The sequence below is a fragment of the Nothoprocta perdicaria genome, unplaced genomic scaffold, assembly GCF_003342845.1.
Source record: "Nothoprocta perdicaria isolate Ctin4 unplaced genomic scaffold, notPer1 scaffold_97, whole genome shotgun sequence".
NCBI classification, from domain to species: Eukaryota; Metazoa; Chordata; class Aves; order Tinamiformes; family Tinamidae; genus Nothoprocta; species Nothoprocta perdicaria.
The window spans coordinates 1,367,250-1,386,191 of NW_020456276.1; the positions used below are offsets into that span (position 1 = coordinate 1,367,250).

An 18,942-nucleotide genomic window follows, 5' to 3' on the forward strand; every position below is an offset into this window, starting at 1 on the left:
GGCCGGGCCGGGCCGGGCCGGGGCGGCGCTGCGCAGCGGCCCCCTCACGCGCTGTCTTTGCCTTTCCTTGCAGAGTCCTTCGGCCAGAACTACCCCGAGGTAAATGTCGGGAGGGGGCGGCCGGGAGGGGGCGAGGCCGGCGGCGTGCCCTGACGCGGCCCCCGCCTTGCTGTCGCCCCCGCAGGAGGCCGATGGCACCTTGGACTGCATCAGCATGGCCCTCACCTGCACCTTCAACCGCTGGGGCACCCTGCTCGCCGTGGGCTGCAACGACGGGCGCATCGTCATCTGGGACTTCCTCACGAGGGGCATCGCCAAGATCATCAGCGCCCACATCCACCCCGTCTGCTCCCTGTGGTGAGGACCGGCCCCCCGCTCTCCCCCCGATAAACAGCTTAAATCAGGGGCTTGGTGGCAGCTGAGCTGCTGTTGTACAACCTTGCGGTGACAAATGTGCTCAGGTTTTGGTTCAAGCTTCCCGAGGTGGGTGTTTGCAGATGCTTTGATACCTGTCGGCTCTCAACATTGAGCCAGCCACTAAAATAGAAGCGAGTTAAGAGGTGCTCAGCTGTGCTGAGCTTAAAGTTTCTTTTAAGAGCGCTTGGAAAGATTACCCTCAGAAAGGTTTGGGGGAAAAAAGCTCAGAGGAGGTGCTTTTGAGGCTAACAGAGTTTTAGTTGAACCCAGTAGTTCGATCTGATAATTTGTTTAAAATCCATGTTGATTTGTAGACATGTGACATTTAAGGAAAACATCTTGACTCAAGTTGTCTCTTCTCTCTGTAGCTGGAGTCGAGATGGGCACAAACTGGTGAGTGCTTCAACCGACAACATTGTGTCGCAGTGGGACGTTCTCTCTGGAGACTGTGACCAGAGGTTTCGATTTCCTTCGCCCATCTTGAAAGTTCAGTATCACCCTCGAGACCAGTAAGTTTTGTGGAGAAAACAGTCAGGGATGTAATTAATGTTTATAAAGTAGTTCAGCTGCAGTTTTTGCAAAGCTTTTTTTCAATGCAGTATTTATAGTTTACTGACTCTGTGGTTAGAAAGGTGACTGGTTTTGTTGGGCGACTCTTTATTATGAAACTAGCAGAAAGGCATGAGAGGAAATGAAGGGATGAGTCTTAAAAGTGCGTGTGTAAATGTCTTATTGAGTCTACACCTTACTGTATTAACGTGGAAAAGCTTCCAAAAAAAGAAAGCAAACGGAAGTAGCAATAGCTTTCATTTTCAGATTATTTCTGCTTCTAAATGTAAAACAAAAATCCACAGAAGAAACTAGTAACTCTTTTTTTTTCTTCTTTTATTGCTTTACAGAAACAGGGTTTTGGTTTGTCCCATGAAGTCTGCTCCAGTGATGCTGACACTGCCTGACTCTAAACATGTTGTTCTACCCGTGGATGATGATTCGGATCTCAATGTTGTGGCCTCCTTTGACAGACGAGGGGAGTACATTTACACAGGCAATGCCAAGGGGAAGGTGAGACCTATACTGAGCAGGTGACGCCAGGTGAAATAGCTGAGATTGATTTTTTTTTTTCTTTCTCCCTTAAGATGATTGATCTTTTGAGTAACATTCTTTGTTTTAATATCCAAATAAGATTTCCTGAATGCCTCTTGAGAAAGTGATATAGTTTAGATTGATCTTTCTGATTAAGATATCTGATCTTATCTTTCAAGATCTGTGGTGTATGATTCCTTGTGTGAGTTACGTCTTGTTGCTGTGTTTGATCATGCTTGTTGCAGAGTGTATCCAAGCACACATGTGGTACTTTGAAAGTACTTTGAATGGACAGTTTTCTCAGAGGAGTTCAGAGCAGGATCTGCTAATTTAAGCCGTGGTCTGTCCAAAGTGCTGCTGCATATTTCACTGGTGGCCATAGGATGGCAAAACTGCTCATACAAGTTTCCAGAAGCAGCAAGTACTGTTGTAGAATCCCAACTATTCTGGTTTAAGTTGCTCGGGCTGCTGTTGGTAGCTGATGCAGAAGGTACTAAAATGGGAGTAAATCGTAACAAAGATACTAATTGCCTTCTCGTTCCTTAATCTGCAGATCTTGGTCTTAAAAACAGATAATCAAGATCTTGTTGCTTCCTTCAGAGTGACAACTGGAACTAGCAACACCACAGCTATTAAATCAATTGAATTTGCTCGGAAAGGAAGGTGAGTTATTTGTCAAGTGGTGTTTAAAGACAAATTGAAAGCTATAGATTGATAAAGTATATAAAGCTTAAAAAACTGAATTCTGTAACAGAATATATTCTGTTATTTCTTTTTTTAGTGTCTTACACTTCTAATGCAGCAAATGTTCTCTGCTCTTCTTGTTACAGCTGCTTTTTAATAAACACAGCTGACCGGATAATCCGAGTGTATGATGGGCGCGAAATTCTAACCTGTGGACGAGATGGGGAACCTGAACCAATGCAGAAGCTCCAGGATTTAGTTAACAGGTAGGAGGTGGCAAAACGGTTGGTCAGCCTGACCTGAAAAGGTGAGATTTGTGTGCTCTGCCCTGTTGAGAGATTTTGGACTAAGCCTGCTTCAGTATCTCCTTCGATAGAGTGGAAGAGTGTTTTCATTTGAAACTCGTGTCACAATTTAATTTAAAGTTCAATATGATTTGTGGATGGAGGCAATAAAATATCGGTTTGGGGAACAGTCCTACTCTTATTTCTTCTTTTTCCCTGTTTGAAATTATTTAACCAGCTGCTTTGAACTACACATTTCTTTGCATGCAGGACGCCGTGGAAGAAGTGCTGTTTCTCTGGGGATGGTGAATATATAGTGGCAGGTTCAGCACGACAGCATGCCCTGTACATCTGGGAAAAAAGCATTGGGAATCTAGTAAAAATCCTCCATGGGACCAGAGGAGAACTGCTTTTGGATGTAGCAGTAAGAACATTATTATTATGTGTCTGTAGTTTTGAAAAGTGATTTTTTCCTAATTGCATTTACAAATCAGGCCCCTCCTCTTTTTCTCTTTCGAATAAATCTAGTGGCATCCTGTGCGACCCATCATAGCATCGATTTCCAGCGGTGTTGTGTCAATCTGGGCTCAGAATCAAGTGGTAAGTGCTTTAAGTCTCTTTCTTCAGAGTCTTACTCAGTGATCTCCATCCAAGTGGACTGAATTAGGGCATAATTAAATCCTTTAGGATTATTATTATAAATGCAAATTGATCAAATTCTTTAGGTTCACCTGCATGACTTTGCAGAAAGCTTTTACTGTCATCATAGGAATGTTTTGTGTGTGAATGGTGTCCTGAGTGGGCTGTTCAAATGAGCGCATGAGACAAAGATGAAATGGTTAAGCATTAACACATAGCTTTGAATTTAGGATAATTTAAGGGATATTACAATGTGGTATTTTCAGTATGTGAGTTCACATGTGACCTGAAAAGATTTAGAAGCAGAATGAGATTTTGATTGCATGAGACCCTCGCCGTGGCTTGTGTTCCTTTACGTAAGGTAAAATTACTCTTGAATTTGTGTTTTAGGAAAACTGGAGTGCCTTTGCACCTGACTTCAAGGAGCTGGATGAAAATGTAGAGTATGAGGAAAGGGAGTCAGAGTTTGACATTGAAGATGAAGATAAGAGCGAACCAGAACAGACAGGTAAAGCATAAACTATGTCCCAAAGGTGTGGCTGTTTAGATATTCCATTTTTGTCTAGTAATTAGAGTGCAACTATGTGGCTACGTTGAAAATTAACGATTGTGGTGATATATATCAGTATTTTTACCAACTGATATCCTACAATGGTTTAAAAATGACTGCCCTTTCTGATATACTAGTAAATAGACATAACCCTTGTGAACATGCTTTCAAAGGAAATACTGCTGAATTTCAATCAGCAGAAACCCAACTTAGCCACTTGGTGGTGCCAAAAAATTACACACTTAAAGGCTGTAACCGAAGGAAGAATTGCTCCCAGTGTGTCACGGACCACTCTCTCTTTTCCTTACTGTCTTTAATTTTATTTTCCCCTGATTCTCAGGTGCTGATGCTGCAGAAGATGAAGAAGTTGACGTAACTAGTGTGGATCCCATTGCTGCCTTCTGTAGCAGGTGAAAGAATGCCTTTTGTTTAAGAAAGGAGTATGGAATGTATCAAGATTCTGCTTGTAATACCTTGTAACAACCTCCCACTTGGATTTTGTATGTTCTTTAGATAGTGAAAGAATTACTAGACCTATCTTTCACTAGATAGTGAAAGAAAGAAAGAAAGTATAAAAAGCCATTTGTGGAGACTGAGGTGTTCCTGTATCCAAAGATCACTGTGTTTCACTGCTGTGGTTGCTCTGTAAACAGGGTGAACCTTTATGCAGAGACAGATCATTGTTTATAGATACGAGGAAAGCACATCCTGCAAGCCCTAGTTTTAAATAAGATGTATGATTTCCTCCATAGTGATGAAGAACTGGAGGACTCGAAGGCTTTGCTTTACTTGCCCATTGCTCCTGAAGTGGAAGACCCAGAAGAAAACCCCTATGGTCCTCCACCTGATGCTCTTCAGAGCTCTTTAGTTGACGAGGGAATGGGTTCTGAGAAGAAAAGACAATCCTCCTCCGATGGACCTCAGGCACCAAAGAAGAAGCCCAAAACCACCAACATTGAACTGCAAGGAGTGCCTAATGATGGTGAGTAGAACCTCCAAGTGGATTAATGCCTGTTCTACCACAGAGATTTTTAGCTTGACCTAATCTTAAGACCAAGAATTCAGAAGATTACTCCTTATTTTTCTTCTTCCTGTGAGAGTATCTCATACACAGATAGTTAGTGGCAATCAGCTTTTGTTCGTCTTTAATTTGGTAGCCATTTTATTTTTTTAATTTAAATAGAAAAAGAAAGACTTCCTCAGTACATCATTTTTGCTGTACCAGTGTTAGAACGGAGATTTGTATTAGAGGAAATGAGCATTGTAAACTGTTTAGGACCTTCTATTCGCAAACAAGTAAATGTAGGCATATTTTTTTTTCTCAAAAGCCATCCTGTGACTTGAAGTTTATTTAGGTATAAAAGTGAGATGGTAACTAAATGAAATGCAGTTAATCTGCTGGATGCCTCAGGGACTGTTAGGGGCTGGCATAAGTATCCTAAGGGATAACTTATTTTGGCATCACTGTCTCTTCCCAGAAGTCCATCCGCTGCTGGGTGTGAAGGGCGATGGTAAATCCAAGAAGAAGCAAGCAGGCAGGCCTAAAGGATCAAAAGGTAAAGACAAAGATTCTCCATTTAAGCCGAAACTCTACAAAGGGGACAGAGGTGCTTTACCTCTGGAAGGAGCAGCGAAGGGTAAAGTGCAGGCGGAGCTGGGACAGCCTTTGGCAGGTAAGGAACCAGTGTGAGCGTCCTCGGCTTGCTTGGTGGCCTTGCTTTGTACACACCCTGACTTAATTTCGTCATTAATTCAATCTGCCCAAATGGCACTTGCTCCCTGAATGTTCAGCTGCTGTCCAGGATAGGCAAAATTTAACTTTTAATGTAAATGCTTCTGATATTTTTCATCAAAATGATATTCGTGCATGTGTTCTTGCTGAATATATAAGCATCAGTTGTTGTTTATGAAGAATATTCCGGGGGTTTAATGGAGGTTGAGCATACTTCAAAAGCAGTTTTTTTGATGATTTCTATCTTTTTGATAATTTATGTCAACCTACAAATTCTTAAGGAGTATATGCTTTTTTTCTGGGTAGAGTTCAACAAAATAAATCAAAATAATGGAGGTTTCTGAAGCTAAAAATTATATTTGATGACATCATTAACGTTAGGAACTATGATAGAGATAAAGAGCAGAAAAAGGTAAAGAGCAGAAAAAGGCAATCAAGGTTCTTTTTCCCTCAAAGAATATGAGTGTTGTCTGTTTTAAAGGGTTCCTGCCAAAGTACATACCTACAACTTTCCACTTAGTGTCTTTTAAATGCCTGAGTGCCTCTAATGGTCTGTTTCATTAAATGGACCTAGCGATAAAATTTAGGGTATGAATTTTCATATTTAGCTGTGCAGCAATGTTAAAATTCCCGAGTGCAGTTCCTGTAAATAAAGTTAGCTTTTGGTGGCCCTTTCCAGATTTTTGTAGTCATATGATGTTGGTCATAGTATTTCAAGGCAGAGTTACCTGTGTTGGGATCCAAAATTAAAATTTCAAAGGAAAATTGGGTCTCAGCTGACGAGTGTTTCTCATTTGCTTGTCTCTTGTTTGCCACCTGAGCTTGCTGTTTGGAAAGAATTCATTCAAGTGAGGTAAAGGAAGCAGGTTTGGATAAACCAGTGTGGACTCCTCTTATTTTTTGGCAATTCTTGTAGAAAAGATCTCGGGATTGATACATAGACAGTTCCATAGGCATGATGTGATTAATATATCAAATTTTGCACTTCCTTGGCCTGGCAGCTGCTGCTGTGGATTTTAAGCTGCGTAGATTTGATTTCCCCCCGCTCCCTTCCTTCCCTCCCTGCTGGTGCTACGTTTCCCACCCTGCTCCTTGGCCCTGCTCTGCTCCTGTTACTTTGCTTGCACTGGTATTGCTAATTTGCCTTTAAAGGGGATGTGATAAAAGAAACTTGGCTATACAGGGCAAAATGTGGTAGGTTTCTGGGTTTCCTTTTAATCTTTCGATGTATTTCAGCTTGCAAAATGCAGAAATTAAACAGGTACTAGTCCCAAACCCCTCCAAACCTTGCACCAAGCCCAGGAGCTGTCGATGCTCCTCGTGTCAGATTTGCCATCCAGGGTAGTTCACTCTGATTTCTCAGTCACGGCCCTTTGCAAATGCTTTAAAGTCACAGTAAAATAGTGACAAATATCTGGGTCCTAAAGCTACTCAGATGTCTCTGCTGGCTTCTGTCACGTGTCCTGGCTGCCCTGTTGTGTCCTCTTGGATGGACAGGACTGGTTTGCACATCAGTGTAACTGTTAGCTTCATCAGCAGGCCTGTTAATTACTTTCTTTTATCATTTAGAGTGTGGTTTCTAGAAGCAAATTTCAATCCTTATTTGCTTTTAAGGGAAAGCTGGAGCTTTTGGGTCTAGTTAGCAGCATAAGCAGTCTGTCTTCATATCAGTGGCTTTAATAATCTCTGTAATTTCTTCTTGAAGTTTGTAATTGCTCTTGCATCTGTCCCCTCTATAGAGCTGTAGGAAAAATATCAATCCTGTTTCCTCTGATATTCTTCATATGAAACAATATTCAAGACAGACTCTTTTTATTGTTCATCCTCACAAAGCCCCATTTGGGAGTTTTTGTGTGTGTGTGTTTGCAACAACCGCATGCATTGGTAGTGCTGTAGTCCCATTTGCTGTTGGATGATGGAATTTAACAACTTTGGAGTTTCACTTGTTAAACTACTCCCGAGCTTGGGATGTGCATTTCTGTGCCAGTGAAATTAGTTTTGGGGTTTTCACAGTTTAAAATGGAAATCTATTTTTTTTTCCACATGAACAAATGGTTTAAACCAGTTCCTGATTTACTTTACATATCTATGGAAGAGGGCAGAGAGCTCTCATTTATTTCTAAATGTTTGATGCCTGAAAGCACTTAAGGGTGTTTTTCCATAAGTGGCTTGATTGAGCTATAGACAAATAATCAATACCATTGCCCTGCACTTCGGTCTCGCAGTAGGATCCATTAGTGAGTTCCCTTCTACAGTGCTGGTGACTTCAGAGGACTTAATGAGTCCTAATAGCTCGAGAATCCTCAGCTACCTCATCTGTGCCTGTGAGCTGAAAAACAGATGCAGAAGTACTGGAGGTTTAAATTTATCTAAGATCGTATCTGTTGGTTATATCTTAGTGTGAAGAAAAAAAAAAAAAAGCCTTAGCATCTGGAAAATCTTGTTTTCCTTCTGGAAATGCTACCGTGTTTGGTAGTTGCTGGTTTCTCGTGCCGTCTGTTTATGAGTTTGATTTATTTTTTCCCCTCTCTTTGATCTCTTTAGCAGGTGGTGCAATCTCAGAACTGTTATGAAGACGCTCTTCTTTAGCTTCCTGTGCTCTTTCCTATATTGGCACCATAAATGTGGAAAATAGATGGAAGTGCTCAGTCAGAATGGACTGATTTTAATACAGCAGCCTGATTGTTCATGGATTCAGGGAGTGACTTTTGTAAGAAATGAATTATAGAAGAGGAACCAGCCTTCATTCCTCCTTAACTGCCTCTACATGGAACAATTTAAGATGCTGACCCTCTCAGGTTGTGCTATTTGCAAAGAGACTAATGGGACTGCCTTCATGCTGACAAGTTTAACTCTTTCTAAAAGTGAGCTGGTACCCAACCCTGCCACTCCAGAGCTTCCCAACCATTGCCCTTTTAAGTATTTTTTGTTCCTGGATGGAAGAATATCCAAAGTGTGTGTGTTTTTTATTCCAGATGCTCTATGATTGTCCCTCCCTTTCTTTGCTGTTAACTTTCATTTCAGTGAGTTGTAATTCTGCTCCTTCCATCCCGGCTGCGTGACCGTGTCAGCTTTTCTGTTTGCTCGCTGTGATGCCTTCCATGCTGCCAAGCCTAGTGAAATGCTGCGGATTATGGGCCAGGTTTGATTGCATCCCCAGTGCAAGGAGATGTCATTCGAAGAATCAGGACAGCCTCTGAAGTCTGCAAAGAGTGAATCTTCATATTGTGAATATTTTAGACATGAAGGATGACTCTGCTTGTGGAAAAATGAACAAGAGAAAGTAGCTCTAGATGAAAGACTCTTTAAATTTATATAGACTGTCTTCTAAAGAGTAATATGAAAGGCTGTGCTGGCACTTTTTCCCTCCTCGCAGGCGTTTTTATGCTGTGTCTTTCCTGTTATGTGTCCTGCTCAAAAGAACTGCGTTCCTTCTTAGCTGATGTCTGCTTGGCAGTCGGAGAAGAAACAGAGCCAATAATTCTCCTAATTCCAAGAGCAGTTTTCCAGTTTCCCACCCAAGACTTGAGAGATGATGAGAATAACAGCCTGAGTGCCAAACAACATGCACATCTTGAGGTTTTAACATGCTCATGTTTTTTTACACTTGTGGATCAAGACTAGAAGGGAGGTGACTGCTAACAGCTTATTCCCAACGATGCTTCAACCTTTGCTCCTCCATGACCTGTGTAACTTTTTCCTTCTGGAAATGGAAATTCTGCATCCGCTACCTGCAGACCCACGCGTCTGTGCTGGACCAGCAGCCTCTTAAAAGAAGGTTTCTATTCCTAATGCCCCTTGGTTTGTAGAGATTTTTCTAGGTCCTATGCAATTACTCCCACTTCTTCCCCGGTCATAATTGTATAGATTATCAGATGTATTTTTCAAAATATCTTGCAGCAGACACTAGAAGCCAAGAAGGAGACTCATAAAGATATTTATTAATTTGCAGTTGTACATATGCATTAGCTGCATGAGATTTAAACAGGGAATGGAGACATTTGAAATCAGGAGGTTTTTTTTAAGGTATTTTCATTTATGGCTTTGGTACAGCGGCCAGCTTCACTGGATGAAATGAATTCCTCTGGTGTATGGTATTAGTCTTCCGTGTTCTTTTTGCTTCTAGGACAATGCAGGTCCTTGTGGAAAACTATGATGTCAAATCCATCCTTTTGTGGTGTGTCTGAGCCCAATCCAAGCTTTAAAGATGCCCAGGTTAAAGATGCAGTGGTTCTTGAGACCCTTTTGCAGCTTACGATTCGCCACAGACTCCAGCTTTCCCTCCTGCTAGATCCTGTCTGTACAGTGTATATGTCCTTGGTTTATTTCCTTCCACCTATTATTTTATTTTTGGATATCTGTAGTTTTGTACCATATTTGTCGGATACCAGCCTGTTGGTAGCCTATAGCAGTGATGTTAGTTCCTGTGGTTGTAAATAAAGAGGTCTGTTTTATTTCCTATAGTCGACGCGTCCGTCGCGATGCCGGCGCTTCTCGATGTTCTTTTGTCTCCGGTGGTCCCACAAGGAGGGTCTTGTGGCCACGTTCTGGTCTGTGACATCAGCGCCGCTTCCCTGGGGAATCTGGGGGAGACACGAGGGGTTCCCCTAAGCCCTGCACGCATGGGGACATCCTCCCTCATAACATGTTCTCCAGGTGGCCTTGCATCTCTAGGTGGTCTCATGGCTCTTATGGTCTGGGTAATTTGGGGAATACTTTTGATTTGGGAATATGGGACACAACTGCCCTGGTTCTGTCTAAGCAGATACGATTGCTGTGTGCTGGCAGGGTTGTATTAAAGGTTACAGTAATAGTTACTCATTTTTAGGTAGGTGGGAAAGTTAAACAGGAACACTACTTCTTTATTGCAGGAAATCTAAAATAATATGTAAAATCTCAGAAGAAGGGAGATTTTGATCGTTTTAAAATTGTCCAGTCGATCCCAATTGCTGGAATATCGTGGATCAAAATACCCTGTTATGCTGCAATAGGACCTGGAATGTGGTTTGCACACTGAGTGGCGTGGTAACGTGTTGCATTTTCTTTAGCAGTGTTGCACCCCCAGCCCGTCACATTGGAGAGTTTTTCCTGATGGAAGCCTTGGGTCCTGAAGATGATGCTGGTGGAATTTCCCCAACCCTGACTTTGAATATTTTCAAAGAATGATCTGGGTTCATTTGACTACTGAATTTGGGTGGCTTTAGAAGGCAGGGTACCTAAAAGAGCTCCCCGCTATGAAGACCTTGGAAAGCAGCCTCATCCTCGGGATATTACCCTGCGTTTTCCATCTGCCTTTGATAGCCCCCTATCAAAATATAACTATCCCAGCAGAGCTGAAGACCGTCGTAGCTAAAGTGCCCGTCAACGCCACGTCCTGCAGCGTCACCTGCGGCCTGGGCTTCAAAGTGGAGGAGCTGTGCGAGGTCACGCCGGCCGGCGAGCGGAGGAATTGCACCCTGCGCACGTCCGACTGCGTCGCCAACTGGGTCTGTGGCTTGCAGCACTTCTCGGTGCCCTCGGGCAGACCCTTCCAGATCAGCTGCCTGAGCGCCCAGGCCACGGGCGTCGATAGCCAGGCCTATATTTATACGTGGAGACTCGCCCCGGGTCTCATCACCACCAACGACGGCCTCTTCAAGCCTTTCAAGAGCACTGAGCCTGTCATCAGGCTGTCGCCTACGCAGGAGTCAGATGCAGGCACATACCGGTGTGATGTGCAGGTGGCCAAGACCTTGAAAGTCATCAAGAGGATCTACTTCGGTGTCAGAGTGATCCAGAGCGACTTGGTGGATCTGAACTTTGAAAAGTCCTTGACTTTGGAGCAGAAAATAGCGGAAAATGAAGAGGAAGGAGGGAAACACAACGTTACCCACATAGAAATGCAGCAGCAGCAGAGCTTTTGGCAGAGTAAATTACTGAGTGACCCTTGGATAGGACTTGCAGCGGGGGTGCTAGGAGGAGTCCTGATGAGCGTAGTGCTCTACTTGGTGCGGAAGGCTTGGAGAAGAAACGCTGCAGAGAAATGAATTGAGCCTTAATGCCATTTCTTGGCTCTGTTTTCTTAATGTATATAGCAATAGCAGTATTCATGCAATATTTCGTGGTGGTATTGGTAATTTTCTTTTTCTGGCTGGTATAATACGGTTTATTAAGCATCATCTGTGGTGATGTGAGTGGATGCAGATGGCTCCTTTCAGTAGGTGGGGTTTCTCCAGCAAGACGTGCAGAGAAGCGAGAGCATCTCCAGGCGAGGCCTAGAAATCAGCTCCCGTGGTGCTTGTGGAAGGGCTGCCGGCTCCTCCCGTGCGGCAGCCTCCATCTGCTCCCACTGCCTCCCACTTTGCCCTCCGGGCCTCCCGCGCGCTGCTTTGCTCTCGCTGATGCTCCAGCCCGTTCACTTGGGCTCTCTCCAGCAGCCTTTTCCTGCCACAAGCTCCTGCGGCTCCTCTGGAGACGTGGGGTGAGGAACTGGGATCTGTTCTGGGCCAGCAGGGACGCGTCTTGGTGAACAGGACGCCACCTCTGATCCAGGACCCCGTTTTATTGATTTCTCCTTCTTGCTCTTTATTGATTTCTGGTTATTTGCTTTATTCCTGCCCCCACTTGCTGCACTCCAGAGTTCCCTGCCGTGAGCACCCGCCCTGCTCCGAACACACCGAGACGGGAGCAGCCCAAGCTACGGAGGCCAAGCCAGGTGAGATACCTGGTAGTTGAGCTCTCCATCCTTCGCTGCCGTGCAGGAAGTGGGTAATTAAGGTCATTATCGCTGCTGCAATCCTGAGCTAGCAAGTAATCAAAGACAGACGTGAATAAAACAGAAATAGGTTCATTCTGACGCAGAATAGTCTGACAAGGGGCTGGAGCTGCTCTTTCACGTGCTGCAAATCGTATATTCCTGCTGTGTGAATGACAACCAGTAGCTAGGTAAGCGCTAAATCTGCTCGTTTATGGGTTGCTCTTCCTTTGGTTTTCATGGATGCACCGAGTCTCAGTCTAGTACAGGAGAAAGCGCAAGGGAATAGCAGCTGCCTTCCCGAAACAGCCACAAACCTGCCAGAGTATAAATCTCTATTACTGCACTTCCCTTGCTCATTGCTTCTTCTTTTTTTTTTCCTATGTATAGACAAGGATGCAGCGTTGAACGGAGACTGAAGTTGGATATCCCGAGCTCTTTTTGCTTTCTGAATATGAAGAAATGGGCAACTCGTCTTTGTTTAGCTTAGGGATAACCTAAGGAGAAAGGGAAGTGCTGGCAGCAGCTGCCCTTGCTGCCTGCTCATTTTCCTTACTGGGATGAGACCTATTCCTGTCACATCTAGGGCAGGAAGCGGGATCTCCCCCGGGAGGTGACATATGCTTCATTTGGGGGCTAATGGGTAAAGGCACCAAAGAGAAGCTGCCCCATCTGGAAGGGGCTCCTTGTACTTTGTCATGCAAATGCGGAGCTTACATCCTGCAAAGAGCTGCGCTTTAGCGGTGCAGGAAGATGACAGGAAAGGTCCAGGCCCATCCATTTTCGCCCCGCTCAGCTGAGGAGGTCAGAGTGGGAGCCAAAAAGGTTCTTCATCTTTTTAGGGAATGAATTTCCAGTTGCTTCTACAAAGCGGTTGTCCCCTCCTCTTTTTGCCGGGGGGAAATCAGATGCCTGGAGTGGGAAAGGTTAATATATTTTTTTAATGGATATTTTAAGGTGGAGGGTAGTGTTAGAGAGCATGGTTCCCAATATCAGAAAGGATGAAACCAAACCTTCTGCTGACCTAGATCCCATTTGAAATAGCGCTCACATTGTCTATGTGTTTTTAACAGTTTAAAACACCTTTCTGAACATTTCCTTCAGTAGGTCTGCAGAGGAGGAAGGAAGAGAGGGTCATTCCTTGGCTGTCATATCTGTTCACCCCGACATAAGCACCTAATTTATGGAAAAACGTGACTCTTCCTGCTTGGAGTTGCTCGTGCACTGCCTAAATTATTGAATTATTGCCTCCGGTTGTTGTTGTTTGTCCTCTCCACCTACAGGAGAAGATCCCAGGGACCTGTTTGCAACCCCTGCCTCGCTGCAGCCTCCCAACCGTTCCCCCTACCGACTGCTGATGGTCCTGTTGGTGGACCTACGTGGACCTAGGACTGCTGATGGTCCTACGTGTCAGGAAGCCATTAGTGCCCTCCCTGCTCAAACCAGACAGATTGCAGGAGGGAGGAAGTCAATTTGCTAATGACATTATCATTTGCAAAGAAAAGAGGCAATAACAGAATGGAGGGGCCCGGGCAGCTGTTTCTATTGCTGTTAGCTAGCAAAGCTTATCCAAATTGAATAACTAGATGGCTCTAACTGCTGGAATTTGAAAGCAACAAAGAGGAAAACAAGGACCATATGCTGCTTTTTGCAGCGAGATGTGTCCGACTTCTGCCTCCTCTGCTCATCGATCTGTTCGTTTACTCTTTCCTGCAGTTTTCTGAGGCAGTTCAGTGATCTGAGCTGCATCAAGCACCGCAGCATTCACTGCATTCGTGTTCCCTGCTTCCTCCTTCATGTTCGCTGCCTCCTCCTCCTCCTCCCGCGCTGCTTTTCCTCTCCCTTCAGCTCATTTATTTGGTGTCTCGTTTCCTGCACGTTCCTGAGCCTCAGGATAAAAGAAGTAACTAGAAAGGGGATAATTTTCTTCACAGGCCTTTGCTTTTCTTAAAGTACTTTTCCTAGGTGGATATTTCTGAGCTTTTTACAACAGAATGGAAAAATCGATTGAAAAATAGTGGGAAAATATTAAAAAAAGAGCAAAATTCAGAAGTCAGTCTCCCCTTTCCACAATGCTTTTTTTTTTTTTTTTCCCAAGGAAATTGCAGCTTTTGGGTAGCGACTTTTGCCACAAAATACATTATAAATATGTGCATTTTTGTACATCTCAGGTGATACCAGCTTAGGCCTGGAACACATGTATAAAGCAGTAGTGATGCTAAATATTATTTTAGGTCATGTGTCATCCTAGGTCAAGTACAGAAAAAGGAATTTGCTGTTGTAGCACTAATCCTAAGCAGCAGTGTTTTAATTAACTCTAAATTAGAATGTGCTGAATCAAATGTAGGCTGGTAGGAGCTCGTTTTGTGCTTAGTTCAGAGAATTGTTGGTTTGTTTCTCGGGCCAAACTTCTTCAAGATTTTTGTGAAATATTGTTCAAAAGAGGTAGAATTGTTGTGAGTTATGTAATCGGAAGGAAAACCTGGCCCTTGTTTGGGACGTCTGCGGGACTTGCTACCTCGCAGCAAGGTCGTTTCTGTCCCTGCCGTCCCCAGGTCTGTCCTCAGGCTCTGTCTCAACGTGGTTTTCCCTTCACCTCCCTGTTTATCTTCCCTTGTTCTCCTCCCACTTCTTCTTAGTGTATTTTTTCTCCATTCAGCTCTCTCATTCCATCAATTTATGGAATTCCAACAGTTATCTCAGCAAACAAAGCGTGTAGGCCCACTCCAAAGTCCTGCAGTTTGATTTTTCCTGGTTTAATTATGTTTGAATTGCTTTAGGTATTTGTAACACCTGTCTTAAGCAGTATTTTGATAGGGACTAGATGGTCTCTAGGGGTCCCTTCCAACCCCAGCCACCCTGTGATTCTGGAGCTCCTTGCTGCGCTTCGCCTCGTTCAAGGTTTCTTCCTTAACGAAGGTTTTGTCTTTGGCTTCAGCCAGGGTCAATAAATCAACAGATCTTAAACAGCAACTGGGCGCCAATAAAGGCCTTTTTAGGCAGATCTCAAGTATTTTCAAATATTACACCCTGAATTCTTTTGAAAATCTGGCTTCAGTCCTCCCAGATTCACCCCTCGTACCCCCAACCCGTGCAAGGAAACCTGTTCTTGAGAAACACGGAGAATCCTCATCCGTCCTTAAACACGCGTGAGTCCTTGTGTGCTCGTCACATTCGGCCTGTCCTAGCCCTTTTCCTTGGAAAAAACCAGCAGGGATGCACATGAATGATGCATGTGGCCTCCCGGTGTGCCCAGGCCTGCTGGCCTTCCCGGCGGGAGCGGTTATCCCGGTCGGAAGCAGTGCCTCCATCTGCTCCGAGCGCCCCTCGGCGCTGACAGATGATGATGGTTTGTGAGGAAGCAGCAGGGCCCTGGCAGGGGGACCCAGCTGAGGCCTGGCCCTTCCCTGCTGCTTCCCCTAATGAGGCTCCCTCTGCCTCATGGAGCCATCGCGGCGGAAAAACCCGCGCTAATTAATGGCCTGGAGGAGCAAAGCCGAGCCCAGAGCCCTGCTCAGAGAGGCGCAGCGAGGCCTGAGCCCCCCGGCTCCCTTTGCAGCCGGTGCCCGGAGCTGCGAGGTGCTTCTGTGGCACCCAAAGGACAGTGACCAGCCACGGCTTGTCCTGGAAATCGGCTCAGAGCTGGAATGCCTATATTCTGAAGAGTTTTTTGCTGCTCTTTGAGCAAAAAGTGGCCCCTTGGCCTTTCTTGAGGCGAGACTCCGTGCGACACGTCTGCAGGTTGATGTGGTGTCTTTCTTGTGCGCTGATTCTTCCTTGTGAGCTGATTTATGGAATTAGAGCCTGTGGAGGGAAGGATTTCCGTGAAGGGGGTGATTTCCTCCCACATAAGCCGACCTGGGCGAGCCTGGGAGCTATAGGGGCTAATCCCGCTTTTCTGAAACACTTCCAGTCTTCACGCACAACCCGCGATCGGAGATGAAGCTCCTCACAAGCTGTCCCAGTCAGCTTTACCAAGCCAATTACCCTTTCTGCTAATAAGCTGCGTGAAATTTCCAGCCTGAGTTTCCTAGCATTAGTTTCTAGGCATTGGGATGCTAGGCAGGCAGGTCACACTGTGTGAATATACCTAATTAGCCCCTTAAAACCAGCAATTCCTTGCACCGAGGAGAGTCTCGCCTCTTTTTGGTAGCTATCACTGTCCCATAGGATGGAATTAGGGCTTACCCCGTCTTAATTAAATTAACTTTTGCCAAGGAGTTCAGCTCCACGTGGATGGAGTCTCAGCAAGGATATGTTTGCACTTAAAAACCAGGAGGAAAAATATGACCCTGGGCCAGGAAGGCTTGAACACAAGTACTGCAGACTCCAGGAGTTGTCTAAAGTCTCAGAGGATCTTTATTTACGAACTGCGTGCTACCGTAGCCAATAAATAACTGGAATTGTAGGAAATACAGTATGTTTACAATGTTTTCTGTTGTTTTTCTTAAAAAAAAAAATCCCGTACAGCAAAATCGGTGAGAAGAAAACGGTCCTGTTGCTGTGTGGGGAGGGTTGGTATGGATGGGGAAAGCTTTGCTGCTGTGTTGCAGGTGGCATCAGAGACCCTCCTCTGCCCAGGGCGATGCTGGAGACATCCCGGTGCTCTTTGGGCAAAGCCATGGAAGCAGGAATCAGAGAGATTCCTGCTTCAACCCCATGGCCCTTGGTGCTGAATTTAGCCCAGATGAGCTCAAACCAGAAGCGCCATGTGCAGTGCCCGGATGGTGATTAGCGCTGGGTGGGAGATGCCCTAATAATAATAATTAAATTCGAGGGGGTTCTTAACGAGGCGGGAGACTGATGTGCAGCTTAGTGCAATAGTGTCAATCCAACAAACTCCCTTAAGGGCGTCTAAATCCGAGCTCGTTGGTGCCGAGTGCGTTGTTGAGCCTTTAACCACCAGGCCTCAACTTGCCCTTTGCCATCTGCTGATATTGGAAGATCTTTACTACCATCCTATAAGCTCTCTCCTTCACTATGGTATTGCCCCATGCCTACCTGTTCTGCAGCTCTTGTGTAGGTGGAGGTGGAGTCTACGTGTGTATCTTTCTGAGTGCATGCATAAGGCTTAAAATCTTGCAAAAATTCAGGCCAAAAATAAGTTGGACGTGGAAATGTGGGTTTAAAATGTGTATTGGTGATGCTACTAATCTCAAACATACTGTTTTATCTTTTCAAAGAGGAAGCATACCTCGAATTCAAGCCATTTAACATTCAAGGGGATCTACTTGCAAGTCACTTAAAGGTTTTAGAAAACGTTGTCCTTGTATTTTACATATTAGAATATTTGCAAGTCCATTTGCAATACAGAGCAGTGCTAACTGAAACAAAGAAAAGCCAACTCGTGTAATTTGCCCCTTCTTTTATACGATGTGCCTGTGATCTAGTTGAACAAAGAGCTGTATGGAAAAATACATTAACCTTCCGAGCTTGCAAATTGCTGCTGATTAAAACCCCGTGGCTTTGCAGCATTTGGCTACCATGTTGTTTTAAAGCCCCTTGTTTTCCAACACCGCAAGGGTAAATGAAACGAGCGTAGCTGCTGGTGTTGCCAGACACATTTGGAAGCATCTGTGAGAGCAGGTTCACTAAGAGGTGTCGCGTGGGCTGCGTGGTTAGACCCAGACTGATGCCGAATCTCTGTCCTTGCATTTTGCAGCAGCCTTTTGCTACCGCGGGGTTATCCGTGGTGCCACCGTGCAGAATGTTAGCAGCATCAGGCCTGGCTTGACTCCTGTTTCTGCATCTCGGGTCAGGCACGTCCTTAAATCCTTCTGCTTTCGTCTGCTTCTCTGCCAAATAACGTCCGCGTTTCCCTTGGGGCTGCTCCAAGTCATCCCGCGGTGCTTGGAGCTCCAGGCAGATGATGCCTCCTAAATGTTCTCATCGTGTTCTCATCTCACCAGCTCTGCATATCAATCAGGTAAATGTTGTCCAAGCCCTAATTTGCTCTGTTTTCAGTAACACCGAATTCCTAATTTTCCTTTTATTGTTTGGGGGAGAAAGGTGGAAGGCCTAGCAAGAGCGAGGTGACGCGATAACAAAAAGGCTGAACTATTAACAACAGAAAACCTTTCGCCAAAGGAGCTTCCAAACATCAATAAAAAATACTTTAAAATCCTCAGAAACTGAAATCATACAAAAATATAATTTATACGTAAGACGTTATTCAAAAAGCAGTGTTACAGCCTGCCAGGGAGGGAGTAACTGGAGATTTCCTGGTGGAGCTGCAGGGTGATGTGAAGCAGCCACGAGCAGGGGCTGGGGTTGGTGATTCCACCCCTGCCTCAATCTGCACTGAACCAGTGGGAGCTGCTAGTTTTTCCCCACTTTATCCCAAGGATTATTTGTACCGGAAGCCACGAGCTGCTCTTTCTTTTCCCCACAGCTGCCCTCTAAATGTCTCTTGTCTCTTAAAGCATTTTTCTTATTTGCTAAGCACACAGGGGCCCTGCATCGCGCCCTGCAATCCTCCTCGTGCCGTTACCTCCTCACCACCGGCGCCCGCCAGATGCTCCGAGGTTGTAGTGGGCTGCTGTATGTAAGTACAATAGGACAAAACTCCCCTGGGAAGCCAGGGATTTATGTCCCTAAGCTCTTAAGTGCTCACTAGGGTCCAGGACAGTAGTTTTAAAAAGATTAGCTAGAGCAAGCCGCCCATGAGCCGTGTCTGAGAGTAGGGCCAGGCTGGTGATGAGCTGCAGCTCGTAAACAAGGGCTGGTTCAAGCTCACGTGCTCCTGTCTGCTGGCTTGCTGGGATGAACGGAACCACAGGGCCGTGTTGCTGTTCACGGGTGCAACAACTCGCCAGGGAAA

At 45.0% G+C, this 18,942-nt stretch overlaps 2 protein-coding genes across 3 annotated transcripts; both read left to right on the forward strand.

Moving 5' to 3' along the window:
• The first annotated feature begins 50 nt into the window (after positions 1 to 50).
• Positions 51 to 9,705, forward strand: RBBP5 (RB binding protein 5, histone lysine methyltransferase complex subunit). Of its 2 annotated transcripts, XM_026053191.1 has the most exons (13): positions 51 to 99; positions 185 to 357; positions 786 to 926; positions 1,317 to 1,479; positions 2,054 to 2,163; positions 2,331 to 2,450; positions 2,739 to 2,892; positions 2,997 to 3,068; positions 3,498 to 3,615; positions 3,998 to 4,067; positions 4,410 to 4,639; positions 5,136 to 5,213; positions 7,937 to 9,705. In XM_026053191.1, the coding sequence occupies exons 2-13, from the start codon at positions 215 to 217 to the stop codon at positions 7,960 to 7,962; spliced, it is 1,425 nt and encodes a 474-aa protein (XP_025908976.1). In that variant the 5' UTR covers positions 51 to 99; positions 185 to 214; the 3' UTR covers positions 7,963 to 9,705. The 2 variants fall into 2 exon arrangements, with proteins under 2 accessions (XP_025908976.1, XP_025908975.1); XM_026053190.1 differs by lacking the exon at positions 7,937 to 9,705 and having other exon boundaries at positions 5,136 to 5,362.
• Positions 9,706 to 10,426: 721 nt separating this feature from the next.
• On the forward strand, positions 10,427 to 11,415 carry TMEM81 (transmembrane protein 81). Its single transcript, XM_026053075.1, has one exon. The coding sequence runs from the start codon at positions 10,624 to 10,626 to the stop codon at positions 11,413 to 11,415; it is 792 nt and encodes a 263-aa protein (XP_025908860.1). The 5' UTR covers positions 10,427 to 10,623.
• Positions 11,416 to 18,942: the final 7,527 nt, after the last annotated feature.